This window comes from Euwallacea similis, chromosome 6 (genome assembly GCF_039881205.1).
Source record: "Euwallacea similis isolate ESF13 chromosome 6, ESF131.1, whole genome shotgun sequence".
NCBI lineage: Eukaryota > Metazoa > Arthropoda > Insecta > Coleoptera > Curculionidae > Euwallacea > Euwallacea similis.
The window spans coordinates 77813-103515 of record NC_089614.1 but is presented as its reverse complement, the minus strand read 5'-3'; the positions used below and the strand labels follow the sequence as shown (position 1 = coordinate 103515).

General features: G+C 32.7%; 4 protein-coding genes across 4 annotated transcripts; 1 reads left to right on the top strand and 3 right to left on the bottom strand.

Moving 5' to 3' along the window:
• Positions 1 to 4525: 4525 nt before the first annotated feature.
• On the bottom strand, positions 4526 to 5881 carry LOC136409533 (uncharacterized). The gene is made up of 4 exons (XM_066391104.1): positions 5517 to 5881; positions 5317 to 5457; positions 4908 to 5033; positions 4526 to 4854 (listed from the first exon to the last, which is right to left on the bottom strand). The coding sequence occupies exons 1-4, from the start codon at positions 5629 to 5631 to the stop codon at positions 4526 to 4528; spliced, it is 711 nt and encodes a 236-aa protein (XP_066247201.1). The 5' UTR covers positions 5632 to 5881.
• A 5105-nt stretch (positions 5882 to 10986) lies between these two features.
• On the bottom strand, positions 10987 to 12141 carry LOC136409448 (UPAR/Ly6 domain-containing protein crok). The gene is made up of 3 exons (XM_066390941.1): positions 11982 to 12141; positions 11710 to 11892; positions 10987 to 11530 (listed from the first exon to the last, which is right to left on the bottom strand). Exons 1-3 carry the CDS (start codon positions 12046 to 12048, stop codon positions 11313 to 11315), a joined length of 468 nt encoding a protein of 155 aa, XP_066247038.1. The 5' UTR covers positions 12049 to 12141; the 3' UTR covers positions 10987 to 11312.
• A 458-nt stretch (positions 12142 to 12599) lies between these two features.
• Positions 12600 to 14670, bottom strand: LOC136409681 (ubiquitin-like FUBI-ribosomal protein eS30 fusion protein). The gene is made up of 2 exons (XM_066391357.1): positions 14442 to 14670; positions 12600 to 12833 (listed from the first exon to the last, which is right to left on the bottom strand). Exons 1-2 carry the CDS (start codon positions 14514 to 14516, stop codon positions 12618 to 12620), a joined length of 291 nt encoding a protein of 96 aa, XP_066247454.1. The 5' UTR covers positions 14517 to 14670; the 3' UTR covers positions 12600 to 12617.
• A 4763-nt stretch (positions 14671 to 19433) lies between these two features.
• crok (crooked) lies at positions 19434 to 24987 on the top strand. The gene is made up of 3 exons (XM_066391379.1): positions 19434 to 19563; positions 20839 to 21018; positions 21380 to 24987. The coding sequence occupies exons 1-3, from the start codon at positions 19503 to 19505 to the stop codon at positions 21607 to 21609; spliced, it is 471 nt and encodes a 156-aa protein (XP_066247476.1). The 5' UTR covers positions 19434 to 19502; the 3' UTR covers positions 21610 to 24987.
• The last annotated feature ends 716 nt before the right edge of the window (positions 24988 to 25703 follow it).

Genomic DNA, 25703 nt, shown 5'->3' with positions numbered 1-25703 from the left:
GATTGATTTGTTTTATTATTTTATTGCATTATCAATAACGAAATGGCGTTAGTTATTAAGTTTTAATTTTATTGTACAGAATGTCGTCAATTACATGAAATTATTTGCAATAAAGTTTAAAATCATAAAAGTTTTGAATAGAAAATGAAAAGACCTTTCAATTGATACATTACAAACCCATGCTTCCAATTTACAAATTTGGGAGTTGCAATTGTCACGCAAAGGGGATTAAATTTGGATATAAAATATTTACAAGATGTAATTTTAGAATTTGAAATTTAAGGGTTTCAATAATTTTTTCACAAATGTCAAAATCTATAGATATTGAATTTTTTTCATTTGCCTGTTCTATCCTCTACATATACCTAATCATCCTAATAATTCTTTTCAAAGTTGTAAAGTCGCGAAGGATAGCTGGATCACCTCTGGTTAAATCAATATACAGGGTGTCCCAGATAAGGATGAACAGCATGGGGATCTTGGAAACGGTAATAGATACAAAATGGTTTAAATTGGGAAAAAGTTGGGCAATTTAAAGCAAATTAATAATCTGTTTTTATATCGACGAAATTCCGAATGGTTACGAAGATATCCGGAAAAAAACGAATTTGGCGGTTTTCGTTTTTTGCAAATAACTCTTATACGGTTATAGTTAGAGGAATAAAAGTTTTACATTATTAAAGCACTTTTTTGAGAACTGTTTAGCAGTGTTGCCAGTTTTCTTGTTACATCCTTACTTTCGGAGAAAAATGAGTAAACTTTTGATTTTCATATGGGCGTGATATCAATTATTTATATTTTCAAAATCGTCATAAAATTCCCTTTTCAGCCATGCATTACATTTAATATTTTTCTCAGAAACTCTATGAGTTATAGCCATTAAAGCATTTTTTGATAAGCATACCTATGCCTGGAAAATAATGGTGGTTTATTTGAACATTTGTTATAATTTGAGATTTTGATTCGATCCAAGTTTAGCCGCATTGTTGTTATTAAATACATAATTTGAAACAATTATTTTTTTAATTTTAGGGTGATACCAGTAATATATTTATACTTTTAAATAATGTTGACGTTTCCACAGCATTCATTTATTTAATGTGCACCATTACTATAAGTCAAAATCATGGCCTACTTATCAAAAAATGCTTTAATGGCTATAACTCATAGAGTTTCTGAGAAAAATATTAAATGTAATGCATGGCTGAAAAGGGAATTTTATGACGATTTTGAAAATATAAATAATTGATATCACGCCCATATGAAAATCAAAAGTTTACTCATTTTTCTCCGAAAGTAAGGATGTAACAAGAAAACTGGCAACACTGCTAAACAGTTCTCAAAAAAGTGCTTTAATAATGTAAAACTTTTATTCCTCTAACTATAACCGTATAAGAGTTATTTGCAAAAAACGAAAACCGCCAAATTCGTTTTTTTCCGGATATCTTCGTAACCATTCGGAATTTCGTCGATATAAAAACAGATTATTAATTTGCTTTAAATTGCCCAACTTTTTCCCAATTTAAACCATTTTGTATCTATTACCGTTTCCAAGATCCCCATGCTGTTCATCCTTATCTGGGACACCCTGTATATTGATTTAACCAGAGGTGATCCAGCTATCCTTCGCGACTTTACAACTTTGAAAAGAATTATTAGGATGATTAGGTATATGTAGAGGATAGAACAGGCAAATGAAAAAAATTCAATATCTATAGATTTTGACATTTGTGAAAAAATTATTGAAACCCTTAAATTTCAAATTCTAAAATTACATCTTGTAAATATTTTATATCCAAATTTAATCCCCTTTGCGTGACAATTGCAACTCCCAAATTTGTAAATTGGAAGCATGGGTTTGTAATGTATCAATTGAAAGGTCTTTTCATTTTCTATTCAAAACTTTTATGATTTTAAACTTTATTGCAAATAATTTCATGTAATTGACGACATTCTGTACAATAAAATTAAAACTTAATAACTAACGCCATTTCGTTATTGATAATGCAATAAAATAATAAAACAAATCAATCTCAATCTTCTATAAGATGTTCAAAATGCATGCCTCGATGCGAGTCGTAAATAAAAATGTTTTCTAATATTAATCAATATCTGAAACGTAACTGATCTGATAGTAAGAATTATTCTTTTTTAAATTAGCTAGATAGCGTGGTTTTGTTTTGTATATCACACTCTCCACGTAGCCCTCTAAGAATTCTAATAGAGTAAGATCAGGTGATCGTGCTGGCCATTCTAGCGATCCTCATTTCCCTGTCCATCGATTTGGAAAAGTTAAGTCGAGGACATTGAGATTGATTTGTTATGTTATTTCAATATATTATCAATAATGAAGTGGTATTAGTTAATAAGTTTTTAGTTTGTTGTAGAGGATTTCGTCAATTACATTAATGGTTCGAAGAAGGGCAAACAGGCAGAAGAACAGGTACTGGACGACCTCGAAGAACTACAGAACGCCAAGATCGCCGACTCCGAATTATGGCCCTAAGAGATAGGTTCGTCTCGTCGAGGACGCTGGCGGATCAGTGGTTCGCTGAGTATGGAAGGCCCATTGGGATACGAACCATTTATCGCCGCATAAGAAGTTTTGGATTGATTTCCTACCGTCCCTATCTCGTGTTACCCCTCACATTAAATCATCGTCAAAATCGACTACAGTGGTGCCAAGAACGGATACATTGGACTCTGGAATGGGATAATATCGTGTTTAGTGACGAATCCAGATTCTGTTTCGGTATGCATGATGGTCGGGCAAGAATACGAAGGAGACGGGGTGAAAGATGGGATCCTCAGTTTGCAATACAGAGGCATGTCCATCAGACTGTTGGGGTAATGGTTTGGGGTGCCATTGCATATGGTAGCAGGTCACCTTTAGTTTTCGTCAGAGGCAGTATGACAGCCCAGCGATACATCCAAGAAGTCCTGGAACCTCATCTTGTGCCTTATCTGGAAACTCTTGTTGATCCAGTTTTCCAACAAGACAATGCACGACCACATGTGGCTAGAGTGACTATGGACTTCTTCCAACAAAATGCAGTCAATTTGCTACCTTGGTCACCTCGATCTCCAGACCTCTCACCGATCGAACATGTATGGGATATTATAGGTAGAAGGTTGCATAATTTACCCCATCCCCCGCAAACCCTAGCGATGCTGTGTCATGCTGTCCAGTTAGCCTGGAATGAGATCCCCCAAGAGGACATCAATCACCTCATTAGATCCATGCCTAGACGTGTACAAGAATGTAAAAGACACCGCGGAGGACCGACAAATTATTTAATTTTTTTTAGTTTTTAACAATTAAATTTGTTCAACTTTTTAATGAAGTATTTGTTTTGGCGTAAACAACATGCATACCAAAAATTATTTAAATCAAATCATTTTTACGGGGTGTTCTCTTTTCTATGTCACGCAGTGTATTATGCCTCATATCCATTTTAATGGTGTCACTTAGTAATTAGTATACACATCAATGGGGGTCAAAAACCTATCCGTACTTTCTCGTGGTGACCTCTAGATGCTTCCTCCCTCGACTCCTGGTAACCAACCCCGGAAAAGGGAAAAAGGTAACAAACACGAAAGGCCTAAGGATGGATGGAATGGGAAATTATATAAGATAAATTCAAGGATTTGATAACTGGAATATTCACTATGATGAGTAGTGCTCACAACAATAAAACATAAAGGAGAACTCAGAAAACGGTTTAAAGAAGCATGTCAGGTTTAAAAAACTTACAATTTTAATGCCTTTTGGTTATATCTGGAAAAATATGAAGCTTAGGTGTAGAAATCTGGTGATCAAAAAGTTTCTTATGATCAGTAAATCGAGGATATTCAATAAAACATATGGCATAGTACATAAAAAAGTCGATTTCCAGACAGAAAACTGGAGAAATGCAAACGGAATATTTTCAATGCTGAGGCATTAAATACCTGGAAAACGATTAGACTTAGACCTAGAAACACTCTTATCCCTCTTATAAAAAGCAGATTGCGTACTTAACATTATAAATAATTACTTATGTACATCACCTGGTAGAGGAGAAAAAAATGATAAGAATGTAAATTTATCAACACCTTACCTCTTCTTAACTGAATCAAGCATGGTCTTCAATTCTCGGGTTTTTGGACATCACAATAAAATAATACAATGATATGGTTATCTGCTCGCATGTGTAACAGCATGTAAATTCTACTGTTATTTAATGTTGCTTAATGTAAACAACCATGTTAACAGAAAATTTACGATTTACGCAATCTTATGACATACATAGACAAATCCAAAAAAAATGAACATTTAAGGACTTCGTTGTAGCAATAAATGCTACACGAATTAGTACTTAGGCTTCAATTAAAGAGCTATTAGTTTCAAATTAGTTTCTAATTAGTATTATATATACCTAACGAAATTTAAGCTATTTTAATAATTTCCATTGCATTTCAGGATATTCTAATTAAAGAAATAACACAATTTATTTTTTTACAAACATAACCAACTGCTAACTTCCTATTTGCCAAATCCGAAGGCTTTGAAAAATTCCCCAATACCAATCTTCGCGACACCCTCACCCATATCGAAATACTGCCCTCCACCTGAATCCTGCTTTTTCCCTTCCTCCTGGACCTCGAACGCCCCCTTTTCAGCATTCCCCTTGAGCCCATATTTCCCCTCAAAGAAGGATTTCTTGGCATGCCCCCTCTGATTCACGTCCCCATTTCTGAAAGCTCTCCCCACTACAAATTCCCCCAGCTTCTCCCTCAGGCCCGCATCCCGATCTTCATCGAAGAACTCTTTGTCCTTCTTGTATTCGTCTATTTTACGAACATTGTGGTGACCTAAAGGGGTCAATATTGGTGATAATAACGTGTGTATGATTCCTTCTACCTACCCTTGGTATCGTGCCCTTTGGCATAGCTACCCTTATCGGCGTAATGGTACCCTTGTTCCCCACGAGCCACCCCAATTTTGTCTGCATAATACCCGCCATCCTGTTTATGCGACAGCTTTTTGCTACCTACAATGAGTTTTCATCGAAAATTTGTCTCAAATGAATGTGGAACGCCAAATCTTGTTTCATGCCATTTAATTAAACTTGATAATTACAAAGTTACATTCGTGCGGTAAATCAGTCGAAAGGTTCGTGGGATATGCAGGTACAATTCAGATCCTTGGCCCTGTTCTTATGCAACAATAAATATTAATTTCAAATATTAGGCTGACAAACTGCTTATTGCTCCAAGGATTATTACAAAATCGAAGATTGATTCAGCTAATTTGGCTGAACACTTTCACTTTACCTTCTTCTGCATATTGTTTTTGGTGTCGTTCTTTATCGCTCGTCCCCTTTTCCCCTTTTTCGTTGCTTTGGTGCGAGTAATAGCCCCCTTTAACAGCCTCGCCCTGGAGCTCTTTTTGAGTCGAGTCGTATGATTTGCCTCCTCAAAACACGAGAAAACTATATAAAAAATCAAAGAAATACAAATTAGCTGTTTCTTACCCAGCTGAAGAATTTGCGATTCTTCTGCCACTAAATCAAACTCCGTTGGTCTCAAAAAAACCATGCCCGTGCATATGGTCCATAGAATGACTCCTAAAAAGAACCGATAAAACATATTTGAGTACCTGTGAAATCTTTCTACCACTAAATGAAAGAACCATTTAAGCACTGACTCTCAAAGACATGAGATTTTATACATAAGCGTGACAAATAGAGACATTGAACTAAATGTTTGTGGCTAAAAAAAATGATTTAGAAATTCCTATTTACGTTTCTTATGGGAGATTTTACACAGTCCACTGGGTTATAAGTTAATTATTGAAAATCGTTGAAGGTGAAGTTCATTCGTGATCGGTAATGCCATAGGAGAAGTTCTGGAAGAGCCCAGAAATTAGAGTTTCCTACCAATTTCGTTTGGTGTGATCAAAAACCCAATTATCATGATTGTTAGGACTTACGACGTATTGTTTTCATGGATTATGGTTGGGTTATTTATTACTTTAAATGTTCAAAGTGAGTTTAAGAAACTGATGTTACGCCCATGGACAACCCCAGCCATTGGGTAATACTGTTGGAATTCCCAGTGCTTAACACCCATCTTCGGCTGAGGGAAGTTATTTTATGATTGGGATTTCCAGCACTATTCTTTGTCGGACTAACATTGCGAATTTAAATTAAAGGTACCGCCAAACGAATACAATGGTTGGGCTCCAATAAAAGCCCAGCGATCGTGCCTCTAAGTGCTACGCTTTAACGCGACAAGGTAGCCTAGAAGCCGCTAATGGGGCCCTATCGGGGGTACGTCTATGGGCGTTGCACCTCCGTATCAGTACTTAAGGAGGGTGCGAAACTGAAGAAGCTCTCTTTTCTCGCTACTTCATCACGGACTCGTACGCGTTAAACTCTCGTCAACATTCTTTAAATAACGCATTTCTCGATATTGTATAGTTGTTAATGTTACCAATAAACCTTTGTTAAGTTAAGGTTTAGTTTCTTTTATACGCGAACACAGTGTCTCTGAGACTGCGAACTCAGGGTGGTCCTTCATAATCTATCAATCCAGCCCACGATCTACGTAATTCACGGTTATCGTATCGAAAGGGGTGAGTCGACCCAATCACGTACACGCGCCAAATTTGGACCAAACAATGATGACAACGTATTCAAGTAAATAGAATAATTATATAACATTCCAGAATCACTTAAACGCAACACAAAAAAATTAATTTTACAATTATACATAATTAGTTAAACTTTTGATAGGACATTTTTATTAGCATGAGGCAAATATACCATATTATGTTTATTGTATGTATTACCATGTTATAAACATTACTAGTGTAACTAACATCTGGATAATAAGAGGTAATAAAAGACCATAAAGTCTATGAAATATTTGGATTATTCAGTTGTCCGCTGATACTATCTACCCACTTTGCATGTTTGGTCAAGGTGAAACTTGGTCAAGGTTTGATGAACATGATCAGTAATGTAACTATAGTCACATAGAAGGTGCATTAATTACGTACATCTATTATAATTGTAATTAACTTTAAACAAGGTTATTGTGTTACGATATTCCATTTATTTGTGTGGGCAGAGTAGGAGGATAGTCTCGGAAGTACCCAACCTAACACTTAAAGGAAAAAAATTGGAAAATATTACATCATTTCTCCCCATAGTCTCCTTTGAAATTGACACGCTTTTCCCAACGATGTTCTATTGGCTTCTATACCCTATTTGTAGTAAGAAGCTTCGAATGTTTCAAAATCTCTTTCCACCAAGCCGTTTTTTCAAGTTTGGAAATAAAAAATAATCTGAGGAGGCTAAATCTGGCGAATAGGATGGGTGAGGGAAAAATTCGAAACAAGGTGATTGATTTTGGCCATCGCGATGCCGAAAGTGTGGACTGGTGCGTTGCCTTGATGAAACAAACCTTTCTTCTTCGTCAAATGCGGTCGTGTTTTCCTAATTTCTTCACTCAAGCGCTACAATAAATTTATATAATATTTTTCGTTTATTGTTTTTCCTTTACGGAAACAGTCAATAAAAATTATCCCAAGTGCATCCCAAAAAACTGACGCTGTCACCTTTCCTGCAGATGGAACAGTTTCCGCCTCCTTTGATTCTCTTGTTTTCACGGTTCTTTCGTCTAAGGTGCGAAATGATGGACCCATATTTCATCCATATTTATGAAACGACGCAAAATTTCGACTTCATTTCTACGAAACATTGCCAAACATTTCCTTTTTGTGTAATTGTATATGCAATTGTTCGGTCAAAATGTGTAGTACTTTTTGAAATGCGTATCATGTCTGCTAACTCGCGCAATTTTAGCCGACGGTCTTCCAGCACAGTTTTGTGAATTTTGATCACAATTTCTGGAGTGGTCACCTTATTTGGTCGACCACTACGGAGTTCGTCTTGGCAGCTCGTACGAGCACGTTTAAATTCTGCCATCTGATATTTTATAATTATTAACGAAGAGCTAGATTCCTGCAGAATAGAATCTAACTCCGCTTTTATGTGACAAAAAGTATTGTTGTAGCTAATTTTCTTCATTTATAGAAAAGTAAAAAAAAAAGAAAAAATTACTTTGAAAAGCATATATTGTAAATACAACTTTGTAAGTTTTGTCTTCGCAAAATCAGTGACGTACAAGACAATTTTGCATTAAAAAAATGAGTAAAAGTGAGTGCTCCGATCTCTACGAAGTTGACTTCCATAGTAGCCATATGATACAGTTTCGATATTCCACGGTCAATACTCAAATCGAATGATTTCGATTTTTTGGATCAAAAATTTTCATGATGTATAGTCCATGATATTTTTTAGATCCAAAAATCGAAACTGCCCGATTCGAGTTTTGACTACGGCATACCAAAGCTGCATCATATCGTCACTTCGTAACGCAATCTCGCTGAAATCGGAACACTCAATTTTCACATTTTTTTTTTTTTTTTTTTTAGTGCAAAAGAATCATCTATGCCATTGCTTTTGGAAGACCAAATTTTCGCACAAATATTGGAAATTTTGATTCGAACACTCTTGCGTTTTTACGACATCCATCTGCAATAAGTTGAGATAAACAAGCTTTATCAAAATTTATCCCTACCACTCATCTAACTTCATAATAACATCTAGCTTTGTAGATCTTGATCATAGAACATTTTTATTACATAAAAATAATAAAACAAAAATATTATTTTAAAGATATTATTATTGGATTTGTTAATTGACTTTGCAATATGTCTTCCCGCTTTGTTTCTACTAAAGTTAAAACTGACACGTACATATATCGCTCATTATTTACTAAATGACCTAAGACGAGTTGTATTTTTAGCGTTCCTCATTAATTTATTTGTTAATTAGGTAAGTTTATTTAACTGTATCAAATCTACTAGTGAAAAAAAATTACACCATTTTTTAACAATTTTTAAAGAATAAACACACGTTAGATTTTAAAAAATGCATCAGTATGCTGTCGATTGTGACGCCGGCTTCTTTTTTTCACTGGTTTCGCCATTTATACACCATACACAGCATTAACTGCTAAACGGGGACAGATTCCTTCTGTTGAATAGTGCTTAATTTAACTACCCACCTCTAATATAGCACTATTAAAAAAATTACAATAATCTTTTTACGCAAAATACTTACCTGCCTGACTGATGTATAAATGATGATACAAGGACATTTACACATATTATTTGTAGGAAGAAGTCACCTAGCTTAATAATAGCTAGATGGACGTCAAAACGTGTTTTAATGAAGTGGTAGGAGCAAATTGCGCTCATCTTCAAAATTTAAGCCCGTATTATTGTTACCATATAGCTAAAAGAAATAATTAACGTGACTTATCCTGATATCCTGTGATAAAGTATAAATACTTCTAAAGACAAAGTAGATGGTTTTGACTATTCCATAAATATTACAATCTTCGATCTATTTCTATAACCCACAAAAAAGCGTTGTTGTCATTTTTTTTTCTTAATTTGCGACAGAGTAAAAAATTTGAAAAATGATTTTAAAATCCATACATTGTAAATACAATTTCGCAAATTTAGTGTTTGCAAAATCAATAGCGTACACGACAATTTTGTGCTAAAAAATTAGGTGAAAATGAAGTGCTTGGATTTCAACAAGATTACGTTCTGCAGTAAAGAAAATCATTAAAAAATAGGATAAAAACGCATCAAATGAAGATTCAGATGAAGAGGAAAGTGAATGAAAATATTGATTTGGTTGATGTTAGAGCCGAAACAATAGAATTTCTGAACAGAGAGGTGAACACAAAGTTATCCGAGAACTACAACTTAAGAAATAGCATTGACAAAATAAGAAAAATAGGTTGATATTTTAGAAAATCTCTCGCAAGAAATGATTTGTTGCAAAAGTACGTTAAAGAAGAACATGGAAAAGAAATTAAGCCTCAATTAGATTGTAAAACTCGATGGAGCAGCTTGTCTCTAATGCTTCAGAGATTTTGTCTTTTAACAAACTATGTTAAGAAGGCATTAATAGTCCTCAATTTATAGTTTTTGAATGAAAACGAATACCAAGTAATAGAATATTTAAAATAAATTTTGAAACCTGTCAAGTTAACTATTGAGGCTTTATGTCGCTAAGATATGAACTTGCTGAAAGCAGGTATTGTCTTAAAATTTTTAATTGAAGAGCTTAACAAACATCCATCACCTTTGAGCAGTCACCTAAAAACTTCTATCGAGGAACGACTGCAGTAACGTTTGACAATTTTTTCAGGTGTTTTACGTTACTTACAAGATCCCAATCAAAAAGAAACTAACAACTTATTTCAGCCATTAAAGGCAAAATACGTGAAGCAAGAATTGGTAACTCTACTAGAACACCTTCAAAATGATAAATTTTCGGTACCGGAATTATCGAATAGCTCTAATGACGAAGATGATATACCACTTACCAGAATTATTAAGTTTGAAGAAGGAACATAAGACAAAACATTGTCATTAGCAGAACAACTAAATAAAACATTACAGAAACAAGTGTTGCCTGCATTAGTTCCCAAAAATCAAATTTTGGAAGCAAGGTTGTTTCAAGAAATAGAAATTTTTTAAAATGGAGGCCAACGTGGACCCAATCTCCAGCTAGCATACAATATCCTGTCCACCATATCTCCCACCAGCGTGGAACTAAAAGGTTTTTCTTTGAAGCAGGCTTAATTTTAACTAAGTTCCGTTCATCTATGCTAGATGAAATACTAAACAATTTAATTTTTTGCATTATTTTCTTAAAGGAAAAAGTAATATTTAAATATTTTGTTTAACCAGCCTTTTTGTTGTTTTTTTTTTAAATACATATGTACTTTATATGCATATTTTATTTAATTTAAACCAATAAAAGTGAAAAAAAGGACTTTTTATTTAATTTTAAATCCCGGAATTACAAATCAATCATCAACAAAGACAATCTTAAAATCTCAGAATTGAAATATGTAATAGGATTGGATTCTCTAATAGATATACTCATATATAGATATTATATAGATTAAAGATCTACTTACAGTTTTCTTCATCGTCATTGCATTTAGTCATCATTATATAAAATGGAGGAAGCTTAATCATATCAGACTTAACTCTTAAAAACACTTAATGAAAATAATTAATAGTTTTTTAAACATTATCATGAAAAGCCAGATCTTAGTACAATTCTGGGCATATATATATTATGATCACATTATCTAAAACTTTGAGTAGATATCTAACACCTATTCAAAATGTAGACTACTTACATAAACTAACCCTAAATTTTAGGCTGTTAAAAGTAAACTCTCCGATAGAATTCCAAAATGCAAATCAAACCCAATAAAAAGTTTGAAAATCTATTTAACACAGAAGAGTTGCACTCATCCTCTGAACAGTAACACTCCTGCCAATAAATGCCATTATCATAAACACCCCAATTACAAACTCCAGTCACTCCAGTGTCTGCCACTGAAGCGCATCGCCGAATCACTTGACGCCATCGTCCATCCCCTTTAATATAATGAAAAAATTAGTTCAAAAATCATAATTGCAGAAAATTATGGGATATTTGCAGAAAAAATTAGGTAGATAAATAAGAAGGTAAATTAATATATCCTTGATATTGATTAAGGAGCTTAGCAGTGTAGTAGGTAAGTATTGCTGAATTATTATGAAGAAAAAACACTTACAAATGAATCCTTTAGGGCTTTGTTGAGTAACTTTCATACAAAACGAACCAGGCATATGACTTTCTTCACTATTGCACTCTATTGCTATATGGGCTATCTTATCAAACTTCTTGTATGCCCCACAATTGTCTTCACCCATAAGATCTTCTGAGGAGCTGCATTGATAGCAACGTACAGCTTCGCCTGCAATATTTTGAATCAGAAATTTTTACAATGACTTATTTGCTAATGGGAGTGGTCCTTAATTAAATTACTTTAGAACATGATCTTACCAAATCCAAACAAATTGCAAAGAAGGATAATATTCAAATATGCTAAATAATTGAGGTTATTTCCCATGTTTTATTAGAGATATATAGATTTCTGCAATTAAAATCTGAACAAAAACCATCAAGAACTTTTTTCTTGGTTTCTTTAACAGATATTGTCTTTGATGAAGTTTTAATTTGAATTAATTTTCATTTGTTTACGTTTGGTATAAATAGAGGTTAAGTAAAAAATGACAGTTCGAATACATATCTCGCCTCCACGTCATCAAGCCACGAAGTAGCAACAGTACCTTCTTCTGTCAAGTACGCCGAAAATTGATGACGCCTTTTAAAATATTAATTTTAAAAACATTTTTTCGTCTTGTTTTGCCTATTGAACCGCTTTATTTCCGCTATTCGTTAAAATACCTCTTCTAAAGTGAGGACGATTCTATACATCTTGATCAGATCTTATCACATCAATGCAGACACCGTTATTAATTTAATTCGAAAATTTTACCTTTTTTAGATTGTAAGGTTCCACACCCATTGGTAGTGGGTAATAGCATATCACAAAATATCAACTATACGTAAGAAAAATCAACAAAACTCACTAAATCGTTTAAAAAAAGCTAAACGCCATTTATTGTACAGTGCTTATTACATGAAATGAATTTCAACTTTGCGGGTCTGCCCCTCTACTTTGCCCGCTCGAACTAGAACTCCATGGAATTGGCCACCAGGGAGGTACACCAAAAATTCAATGCTGTCTCTTCCTTGCAAGTCATATAAATAGACTGTGTCAAAAACTGGAAATCCAAAGATGCAGATCTTGATTTCTGAAGATTTTAGTCCTTCAAGAGCTGCAATGCGCTCCTAAAAAAAAATGTACGTAATTGTTAGTCACGGGCAGCACATTAATGTATCAAAAACGTTTCTACATACAGTAGTGACCAAAAGTATGGAATATTCTAAGCGTATTGTAATTTCACATCAAAATACTGATGATTAAAAAATAAACATATAACACAAAAACCCAAATATATTTTCGATAATATTAATAAAAGATGTTGCATTTATTTCTACATATATTAAAAAATGAAAAGTAATGAACCAATCCGGATAAAAGAATGGAATACTTTGCAAATTCTATTAAAAACCAATCAGAACTTTAAATAAATTAATATTCTTTTTAGCATATCCATATGAATTTACAACAACCTGACATCGACATTGCATTGAGTCTATTAGACTTTTGGATATAGAAATAAGAATTTTTAACCATTCTTCGTGCAACACTTTCCACAATTCATTTTGATTTTGTGATTCACATATTCTTGTCTCTAATTTTTCGTTTTAGATGTCCTCAGAGATGCTTAATCGGATTTAAATCCGGCGACTCTAAGACAGTAATTTGATGTTCTATCAGCCATTTTTTAACTAGATGGCACGAATATTTTGGGTCGTTGCCGTGCTGAAAATGTCATATTAAAGGCATTTCTTCGTCTACAAATGGTAGCATATGTTGTTCGAGAAAGTCTTTATATAGAAACGGATTCATAAACCCATCAATTTTGACCAATGGTCCAGCGCCGGATCGCGAAAAAGATCCCCACATTATTATACCACTACCACCATGTTTAACTGTTGGTTTTTAATACTTAGGATCTAACCTAGCTTCTAGCGGCCACCTAATATAAATTTTCCCACCCGAATCAAAAAGTTTAATTTTAGTTGCATCACTAAAAAGAACAGTATCCCACTTGAAGGAGACGAAAACAAATGATTCTGAAAAAATTTTATTCTTGCCTTCTTGTTCTTTTTAGAAATGAGTGGTTTCTCCGCTGCAATTTTTCCTACAAAGCTCATTTCACACAACCGACGTCTTACAGTTTGATTGCTTATAGTAATGTTGGTATTATAATTTTTTTTCTGATTAACCCTAGATGACTTTTGAAGGTCTTCAGTTGACATTTTTTTATCCGTCTATCAAAAGAAACGTTTATTTTTCCTGGACATTCAGGCTTTAAATATTTTTTTACATCTCCAAAAGTCTTAAATTTCTTAAGGATCTTGAAAAGAACCTCTTGATTAATTTTCAAAGCTTTTGCAATTTTTTTTTTGGTTGCAACCATGAAGAAACATTTCAACTATTGCATCTCGAAAATCTTCAGAAAAATACCTTTTCTTTGCCATAATGCATATAAAATTCACCAATCAACCAAGCCGATTAACTATTAATACCTCTACAGATAACAAAACTATATAGTATTCCATACTTTTGTCCAGCAAAAAAAATAGATTTTAAAAATAATATTTTTGAAAATAACGTTCCTAAAGCAAATATCGTATGATTAACTCAATAACATTTACCTTACATCATCCATAAACTTTAAGGACAAAAATAAGAACGATCAACAAAAAAGTATTTTTCTTAAAATTATTCCATACTTTTGTTTTCTTGATTTAAAAATTATAGCTTACCTTGACTTGTAAAATAGTTTCATCGTCCAAGCATTCGAGAACGTGATTCCTTAATCCATCGTAAACCAAATTCATTTGGTTTAATGTTGAATCTACAAACAGTTACTGGGCGATGGCTTCAATACAAGCACGTGCAAATTCTATACAAATAACACATTGACCAGAGTGCATGTGACTGTTTCAATCAAAGGACGAAGCAAAAATGAATACTACATGGGAAAACGACACGTATTTATTTTGTGGTGCATTATACACTCGAGAGTAGTTCACACCGAGAACCTGCACCGACAAGTGACACTCACAGGAGTGACAGTTGACGAGTAGCAGGGACGGAAATAGCGAAAGGGTTGGTTAGCTATATAAACCCAAACAGACCCTTAAAATCTCTCTTATATCTCTGATCTCTTATACCTCTTATCTCATATACTCTTACTCTCAGCTCTCTCGAGGTAACGTACCACGATTATCACCCTCAGTATAGTATATACAGACTGTGATAATAAACGTAGCAATAGTTTTGTGTAAATAAAGATAGTCGAGCTGTATCAGCGCGTATTTTGTATCTACGACTAGTATCTTTGCCGGGTTAGAATACTGGTCCCTTCAGCGTGTCCGACTCGTAACGGGAGAATAGATCACCCCGTTAGCACCCACAACACGCCGCGTTACTCCGAACCCTATCGGTAAACGCAAACACCTACAAACCCGACAATTTACACCACTGTCGAAAAACTGTCAATTGTCACATGCATTAAACATACATAGAGCTGTCCGTCTTTATCGAAGAATTTCATGGGAATGTCGATTTTATATTTTAAGTTTTATAATAAAAACACGAAAATTATGGACACATGGTGAAGTTTAAATGTAATCTAATATCATGACACACATTTTCTGGCTCACTTTCAAGCCATTGTGAGTTTTATTGACTTGAAAAAATGTACTGAAAATACGCCGACTATTGACGATTGAAACCATATTTTTAAGGTTATCAAATAATTTAGGACCCAATTTCTCAAATCATACAGGATATTTATGCTATTTACATTTGTTTTTCGTGTTTGTGACCCTTTTTGACAAGAAGGAACATTTTAACCTAATTTGCCTTTATATACTCCGAATACGACGTGAAAAATATCAATGTTTAATTGGGCATAAAAACGAGCAAGTTTGTCCAAATTTAGTGAACTTTGTATCTTTTAGTTTTCCAAATCTCAATTACGACCATTGAATTTGACATCAATAAGTTATTACTAAAGTGGTTTTGTATTTTTTAATTATCTCAAAGTATCCTTTCGAATGCCTCATTGCGTAATATTATCACATTTTAACGCTCACTTTGTATTTCTTACGGATTTCAAGATAACAACGGTGAGTTTCGAATGAGACGACCACCTTGTACATTTTAAATAGTACCCAAATTCCTATTCAAAAATCAAACAAAATAATCTTGAGAATACACGAACATTTTATTTTTAAAAACCACATCAATTTAATGAAAATACTGCACTGGCACTCTTGAGTTAAAAACTAATCATGATAGAATTGCATCTCCTAGATTTAAATGAAATGATAATGAAATTGATGCTCGCCAGTTACAATAGAACTGTTATTCTTAAAATCAATTTCAGCAAAAAAACGGAATATTTGACCGACGTTTTAAGTTCGCTACTGTGGGATCCGCTTGTCAGACCGCTTAGTTGTACATAGCTTGTAAATATTATTCTATAAGTTAGGATTAAGGAATGGGGCACAAGGGCGATTTACCCTTAAGGTACGCTCATGGTTGGTATTACCCGGTACCCTGGGATTTTTCCACGACACTCTGTTGGCATGGGAATTACAATGCTGATTCCCTTTGGCGAGGTCTTCGTCAAGGGCTGAGTTCCAGATGTGGACGTAGCGGCTCCATGCAGAGGGTTGTCCCGATGCCTTTAAGTATTGTTTAGACATGGTACGCCCATGGTTTACGACTATGGATGTTAATATTTGAGGCTAGGGAGAAAGCGGATCGCTCTCTTTTTTCCTGGCTTCCTGGTGCACTGAAGACTCAGGGGTCGTGCCCGCGGTTTTTTTTACTAAGTTTTATCTAATATATTCGTATCGTTAAGTTAACGTGGCTATCCTTGAAAGGTCCCTAATTATCCCTAAAACACAATTGCCGAAGCTCCAATTCATAAACTAGACAACGAAGAAAAAACCTACACTACTAAACTGAGTTTTATCATAATCACTTTGAATCAGTATGTAATAGTTTCGACCGGCAAACCAATTCCGGATCACAGGCGCAATCAGAAATATCGCCAGTACACTCATTGGAACTCTTTGCACATATTTCTGATTTCCTGATAACCGAAAATTGGTTTTCTACTCGTTGGATCATATCTTATGAAAGAAAGTAACTCCGCAAATGGATATACGTCATTCTGCCCAACTCTGTATGTATATGTAAAATATAAAATCTCAATATAGCGCATCCGTCTCTTAACTTCCATCACGAATTAAAGCACCATGGAATTTTCCATCAGAAAGACCTACCGCAAAACTGGACGTTCTCCCTATGTAAATCGTACAGAGTGAAATCCATGACGAAAACACATACATGTAAATCTTGACTTCTGAGGTAGGACGACTAAAACCCTCAGAAGCCAAGATCTCCACATACGAATTTCCAAGACTTTCAAGAGCCGCGATGCGCTTCTGGAAAACAAATAGACACACACTCAATGACCAGTTTCAGCAGAGGCAGCAGCTATAAACTATCGCTTCTGTTCTTTAAATACATTAAAGTGAAAGCTAGTGCCATTTTCGCACATTCCAAACATTTATATAACAGCTCCGGAATTGTTGACTCTGCTCAACCCGACAATCCATTAGCGTTACTACTTTGATAAATGATAAGTTCTGCAGCATGCTAATGTATGATTAAAATTCATTAATCAAAGGAAAATGCATTCTAGCAAAAGATTTTGCCTTAGGCTGGTTTAGTATGTTTTATAATTTTTTTGTTTTGATTTCGACTGGAGGCTTGAGTGGAGGCCCTGATTTCATGTGAGAGTAAGAATGAAAAATTTTGCCTTTTGCAAGTGGCCTGTAGTATTATGTTTTGACCGAAGTCGCAATAATCTTTTGACTTTCACATGATACTATAAAATTAGCGCTCTCCCTGGGCTCTCTTACTGTTTCAGTTTTGCATTGCAATTCATGGGTTTTGTCACAAAATTCCTTCTGTCGCCCTTCAGAAAGCATGTGTCTTTTTTTAACTGTAACCTTAGCAACTGCTAATTAATAAATAATAAAAATAATGATAAATAAATAAATAAAATAAGCATAAATTTGAAGCTTTTTGGCGCCCCATTCATTTAAAATCTTTGTCAAGTTAATTGTTCTTTAATTTTGTTTAGTTGTGATTGGTTTTTGGTGTTTTTCTAGTACCTTTTTTATTTAATAATTAATTGTTTGGTGCCTTCCTTGTAAAAATAAGAATTTGGTTCTCCTTTGATTTATTGATACCACCAGAGATGTATTTTTTGTCAACCTTGAAATTTTGATTTTTGCCTCTGTATGAAGCCTCAATGGCTATTCCCCATTGGGTAACATCAGAAGAAACAGAGCTATGTTAACACCTTAACTGACATCAGAAACCAAACAAATTTAAAATTCAATGCTGTTCTCACATTGCATTTTACTTTAGATATAATTAAGAAGTTGTTACAAGTACATAAATAAACTAATTTCTGAAAGATTATGGGTTCTTTTTTTATACAAAACTGTGTTATTATAATCAATATTATATCTGAAATTTGTGCTGATACCAACCGATTAAGTTTTATTCTTAATCTTATTTGTCTTAATGAACTGCAAATTTGACAGTTGGCTTTTATGATTGCTTGGCCAGCACTATGTTAACCAATACTCTGCTAATATTCTTTTTTTGCCCAATGCCTTTTTTTTTTTTGGTTAGTCATCTTAAAGCTTTGATCCCATAAACTTGGTTTTGTTCAATAAATGAAATTCTTACAAAGAAATTCAACAAAGGATTTTGATTTAACATCACCAAAACTGCAAATTCAGAGTGGTCTGAAGATGAATATTCATTCTATGGTTAGTTTGGTAGGCCATTTTATAATACTGAATCATGGTAAAGACTCTCTGAAGATATAATTTTTTAGACACCTATAAATACTTAATCATGTACACAAAAATTAATAATTGGTATATGTAAGGAATATAAAACTGGTGTTAAAGTTTTGTTGCTTGGTGTTGTAAACCCCAACAGGATAAATTAGAAGAATGATCCTTCTGTTATAATGTTTTATGATCTGTATATTTAATGTAATAAAATGAATAGAGAGTTTCACCAAAACTAATCAAAAACGTTTTCATTGGAACCATTCATATGATAAATCATATGGTTGATCAGTGTGCTGCCGACCTTAATGAAGTTTCTGAGGTTTGCACTTACGTTGAGTTGTAAAATGGGCTCGAACACCGTAGATGGAATGTTGGACTTATACATGACCACTAGGTGATGGTCTCAGTAGAAGCACGTATACATTCTATGTAAATAAAGTTTAGAGCAGAGTATATACCTCTGATCGAAAGAAAGGACGGAAAAGAGAATGCGAGAGAAAAAAATCTAGCGTATTTATTTACATCACTATCGAAAATCTGTCACTTCTCACGTACGTCAATTATATGTCATATTAAGAAACCAATTCAAAATGCGCTTGAGATTATTAGAGCTGTTCGCATGTGTTGTAATACTTTCATGTGCATTTCGATTTAATATTTTAACAGGATTGCTATCCAACAGCTCTTAAATGAGCTTAACCGTAAGCCGACAACATGAGTTAATTTAATGGCTCGTTGCGGTTTTGGTTATGGGTGTTTTAGAGGCACCATCCAACATGGTTTCTTCAAAGCTTTACATAAAAACGATTGACATTGACGTTTCACCTTGTCACCAACGGTTCTGGGTGTTTTATTTATGTTTTCGGTTCCTCATTTTAAATACATTTTAATTTATATTTATAATAAACTTTCAACTCAAGTTTTAAAATGACCCAAGATATTATTTATTTGTTACTACTGACATTTTTAATCGGCTTTCCAGATAGTAGTAAGTATGGTTTATAGTTATAATTTATGTATAATTGTAGATTCTGTACGTTACAAACTTGCTTCGTTAATGTAATTCTGTAATTAACGCTGGGGTCGATTTTATTAAAGATATTAGTTTAATAAAGACATTATAGGATTATTTATGGCATGAGGTTATTAAAAAAAATGCTAATTGAGGTAAAGATGAATTGAGCATAGCATTTACCAACAATTGTTAAAAAATAATCATGATTTGACGGTAGTACTGTCTGTTGTTAAAGTCTGTAATAGGTAGCAAGAAATCTCTTTATTCTACAATCTTTATAGAAAATAAAATTTTCCCTCTTGTCTGAGGGAGAAAATAACATTTTTGCTCACATCATCTATACATCACATGCTATTTGCACCTATACATTACAAATACACCATAGTTCTTTAAAAAAATATTCTGCTTCCAAGGGAGCAAAGATTTTATTCTCGCTATGCCTGCTTCTTTTTTTATACAACAATTCATAGAAAAAATTAGATGTTTGTGCCTGGAGGAAGGTACCTTTTACTTTTTTGAATGTTGACGCCCTCTACTTTGCTCTGGGCATCAAATGACTTACATGATTAAAAATAACTATTTTACAAATAACTATTTGCTACAAGCATGTAGTGAAGTGCCTTTATCACACACATTTTCAAGCTACAAGTAGTAATTGATTGTACACAAATCAAAGTTAGATGTGTCAGTGTCAGTTTTTTTGTTGTGGTATTTAACATTGATATGAAAATACTTGAAAGGTAACACATACAAGTAAAGATTTTACATGCCAACATTTTATTGAACTTATACAAGCCATTGTGTTCACAGGAAAAGTGTTGTACCTAATATGTGCGAAAATATCTTTACTATTCTCAAACAGCTAGAATGTGGTTTTCATGGCATTTGTAAAATCAAAACATAATGGTAATTTTCTGTCCAAAAAACCGCCTATACTTGACAAAAACATTTTGTCCATGACAATAAAAATTGAGCAATGATAAGATGTTAACAATGCGTAAAATCGTGGTGTGTCAGATCCCTCTCCCCCTTGATATTCCAGAACTTTTAATATTTTTAATTTAAATGAACATTTACCTTGTCTGTTTTCATGTCATTGGCTTTTGGTCCTATTACTGTATTTCATTCTTTCAGTTTTAACAGGAGACTTTCCTATATTTATTAATTTGAATATGTTTTTTTAATGATGAACTTAATTAAAAGCTCCTTGTTCATATCAAAAATTCAGTTAATGTAATAAATGTTTAGGTTATGGCATTAAATGTTGGGATTGCCGTTCAGATGCTGACTCAAAATGCGCTGACCCTTTCGATAATAGGACATTTGCCATGACAGACTGTGATCAAGTGAAACCTAGCACATATATTTATGACAAAGACAATTATAAAACCCAGAAGGCTACTATGTGCAGGAAAATAAGGCAAAAAGGTAAGTGTAATAAAATTAGTAGGTAGTTAAATTTATTGAATTCAAGTTTTGAGTTCAGATCTAAAGATGTTTATTATATATATTTTTTTCATTTTTAAATTACCAAATTTCTTGAATAGCAGAATACACTTGTCAATTTGATATCTTTTGGAATTATTCAAAGGAAGATATCACAAATTGAACATTAAACTGAGTAAAGCAAACAACAATGAGTGAAACAACTAAAAAACTCATTTAAAATAGATTTCTGCAGATATAAGAACCGTGAAGGTTATGGTACCTGTTGTTATTATTTATATTTAATATTGAATACTTTTGTTCCATTTAGGTCAAGTATTATATCAAAAAAACATTTTTCCAGTAAATGGTGTTTGGAAATATTTTCGTAGCTGCGCCTTCCTTGGCGAAATAGGTATAAAAGGGGATGAGAGGTTCTGTCTCATGCGAACAGGAACTTACAATATTTTTATGGAATATTGTACGTGTAACAGTAAAGACGGTTGCAATACTTCCTCCCATGTTTATGTATCAAACCTTCTCTTAGGACTTAGTTTCATAAGCATATGTTATTTTCTTCATGTTTTTCGGTAAATGCTGGATAAATTTAGATAGTCAATGTTTGGTAATTTAAGAGTGATCTTCACGAGACATTAATTGTTTATAAATATCGGGATAAATATTATACAAGGTGTTTTTTAATCATCGCGAAAAATTTTAATCACGGATTCTACATCGAAAAATAATGCCAGTTTGTTATATAAATCATATTCCGAAAATGCTTCGTTGAAGAAATACAGAGTGTTGAAATTTAATTAAAAAAATTGTAAATTTACAAATTTCTTGAAAACGAACAGAATTATTTTAATGACATTTTTTAGGTTATCTTTTATTAACAGAAATTTACAAAAGCTGTTGAAAATGACTTCCTCCTACTTCAATACAAGCATCTATCCTCCAACACATTGATTGTCAAACCAGTACAAAAATTCCAGGCGTATGTCGAATTGTCTCACAAGATGTTATAATACGATTTCTGAATTTATCTTAATCATTTTCAAAAACTCAAAAGAGTTTTTTTCTTCAGAATTGAATAAGGAATTAAAAAATTATTTTTAATTTTGGAAAATCCAGTGGCATACTATTAAAATTCAACACCCTGTATTTCTTAAACAAAGCATTTTCAGGATATAATTTATATAGCAAACTAGCATTATTTTTCCATGTAGAATCCGTGGTTAAAATTTTTTGCAATCATTAAAAAACACCCTGTATGTACATAAAACTTTCAGAAAAATGTTTTACTTGATTTAGCCAAATCCCGTGTAAATTTCATTTTGTTTGTTTATGTGCGTGGATTTGCAAGTTATCTTTAGGCACCATTGTTAGTATTGGAACTGATTATCTCCTACAACATTTATTATAGTACCTATTAGGAATATATTCTGATAAACCTTTAATGAATTTCTAAATAAAAAAGGGCTATTTTTATACCAAGTCAATAAAATTATTTCAAATTATATATTCTGTATTGTATTCGATATAATGTTTTTTTTTACTTATTAAAATTTTTTGATATTGTTATTCCAAAGTGACCTTTCTTCCATACGATAATTGCAAAACTAAACAAGTCCACTTAATAAATACTCACAAAACGGAAACTTTGTTCCAGTTTTTGTGTAGCATTTTTTCCTAAGGAGTAACAATCTGACTACTTAAGATAAATAGCATTGCCTTAAAAAGCGACAGTTACTGTTAATTCATTTTTGTAGTTACGCGGACTCGCCTAGTTTTGTACTTAATTTACAGAATTGTATGTAGCCTTTTACCTTTAATTACATCCTTATTAATTGATTTAATTAAAATAATTAAAATTGAAAAGTAAAAGTGATATGTATAAGACTATTGAGATTCATATAATTTGACTTAAGTAATGTAATGCCGTCCCTACCCGACAAAATATTTGATTTACCGTCCATTAACAAGTAGAGATATACAAGATGTTCCAGAAATAAGTGCCATAATTTGAATCAATCATAAAATTCGTAAAAATCAACATCTTTTTCCAGTATCCATCCATCATTTTTTATGTAAAAGGTATAGTTTTCCAGTTCGAATTATTAAAACATTTATCACAATTCCGCTACTCACCTATGGCATCTAAAATTGTTTATCTTATTTTAAATCCTTTGCATAGGTACCTATTGAATTTTTTGTGGTTTCTGATGTACACTATTAGACAAAAATGAAGAAACTTTAATAATTTTAAATTTATTTCTTTGAACCAATCTGAATCTGGCTTTGCGACTAAACAATCCTGCTTCCTTCAGTTTTCTTTGGACAATTTTGTAGTTCACCTGGGCTTCGCCAAATTCACATAGAATTTGTTTTGCAGATTTGTGTGAATATTTCTGAGCAATTTTGTTGATTAATCCATCAATTCGCCTCGTTGTTTTTTTAGGACGACCACTTTTTAAAACTTATTTTAATGTATTTCGTGATTTAAAATTAGAAACTCTTTTTTGAAATAATCTATGAATATTAAATACTTTTGAGATTTTGACTTGTTAAATGCCTTATTGATAGGCGTTAAATATTTTATGTCGAATATCTTCAGACAAATACTTTCTACGAGCTATGCTGAAACTGAACTAGAACCAAAAGTGTTTAGAAATTTGTTTAAAAACGAATTCCGATTATTATAATCAAAATTCTTTAAAAGTCTGTACTTATGTCCCTTTAAAAAATTATTTACACCTAAAAATAAAGGACAAACAACGCTAAAAAAGAGTTTATCTTTACACAACATTAACATGGTTATTAAAGCTACTTTAAGACCTAATTCATTACTTTCAAATATTAACACCTAATAAAATTTTAACCGAAGAATAAAGTTTTTCTATTTTTTTTCACTAGTGTACATGTCTTATCGAATAATCGATAAACTCCTACATCTAAGTAGGAGAAATGTACTGATTATTGGAGAGTTACGTTATTTACTATTAAAATAATCAAAATTTTTGACTTGTCTACAAAAAAGGTTACATTAAGTGTTTAAAATGTCTTCCATTATTATCAAAGGATTCGGTAAAGGATGTTTATAAATTGTACGAGTGCAATTAAAGCTTTCGCGGCCTTCCCCATATGCTAACACCATATTAGTGTACTCATTATTTGTAAAACATGGTATTTTACACCAAAATTTCTCAATAGTTTCAAATGCTATCACAGTAACAGAAACGACACGTATCAATCGCAAGCAATACATGACTTAATAACGAGCAGGAAAACGCCTTTTTAAAAACTACAAACTTTAATACCAGAAAAATTAAGGATACAATACATATTATTACTTCTCATCGAACTAACTCTATACAAAAAAAAAAGTTTTTAAGAAATCTCGGGAAAAACGAACATTATGAGTTCTCAGGCCGTATCTGCAGAATTGGTCGCAACTAGGCAATCTTCTTGGAATAGGAGGCCTCATAACTCATGCCTCGTTGTGTATCTAACTTGAATCATGGTTAATAAAAAACTTTACGATAACCAAACATCCACAAAATAGTGTGTACTTCAAATTTTTAAATCCATAGACGGTTCCATAGAGAGGTTTTAATAGGTAAATATACCGAAAGTTAATATGAGCTTAAAAAAGAACTTATTTGACAAAAATGTTTGTTTTTTATGAGTTCTGTTACTTGTTCAAATTATGGCACTAATTTTTGGGACACCCTGTATAGTATAATATAGAGTAGATAGTAAAATAGATATATAATGTAATAAGTTTGTACATTTTAAATGGTAATAGTAACTAAGCCACTACACTTCCTGCTTACTTTTCCCCACATGTACATCTTTTACAATTGTACAATTTTTAAGTCATATCAATGATAAACATAGGAATTGATTAATAAAATTTTGTGTACTTTTTAAAATTCTTTGAAAATTATTTTATGACACTCCTGTCCAATTAAGGTACAATATTTAAAACGAGCGACATACGAAAATTTGGTGAGAGAATAAAATTAATAAATGTTCTGTTAGGTTTATTCATAACCAAATTTTTAATGGAAATATTCAGCTTTGCCACACCGCTGGTATCAGAAAACATCATCGGATGCCCTAAAGATTTTCGGTTGACCTGGAGATTTTCTTTTTCCAGCATTAATTCTATTCAACTAATTCTTTTATTGAATTCTCAATATTTCATAAAAACCCTTTAATAAATTATCTTAAGATGATAATAAATGATTATTGTTCAATAAATATATAGCTACCATGTAGACACCACAATAAATATATCTATTTCATTTGAAATATTGTCTACTGAAAAGTTCTGTGACATGATTTTATTTCAACTTAGAACAAGTATACTAATGCTCTTTTGCGCCATATACGGCTGTGTCTATAACTGCATTTATGCACGTGTCCTTCGGTATGAATTACAGTAAAAAAATTATAAACAATGCTGGAAATTATATCGTACAGTAAATATTATTAAATGTATAAAAAAACCTATTTTTTTTCCTTTTCATAAACGAACAAAAGTTTCCAGTAGACTTAATAAACCACGTGCATTCGTTTCACAAAATTACATTTCCTAAATGGTTACATAGATAGCTAGATATTCCAATATTGAACTTGACTTCTGTCCAGTAAAACTCAATTTTTTTAATTAATTTTAAGTT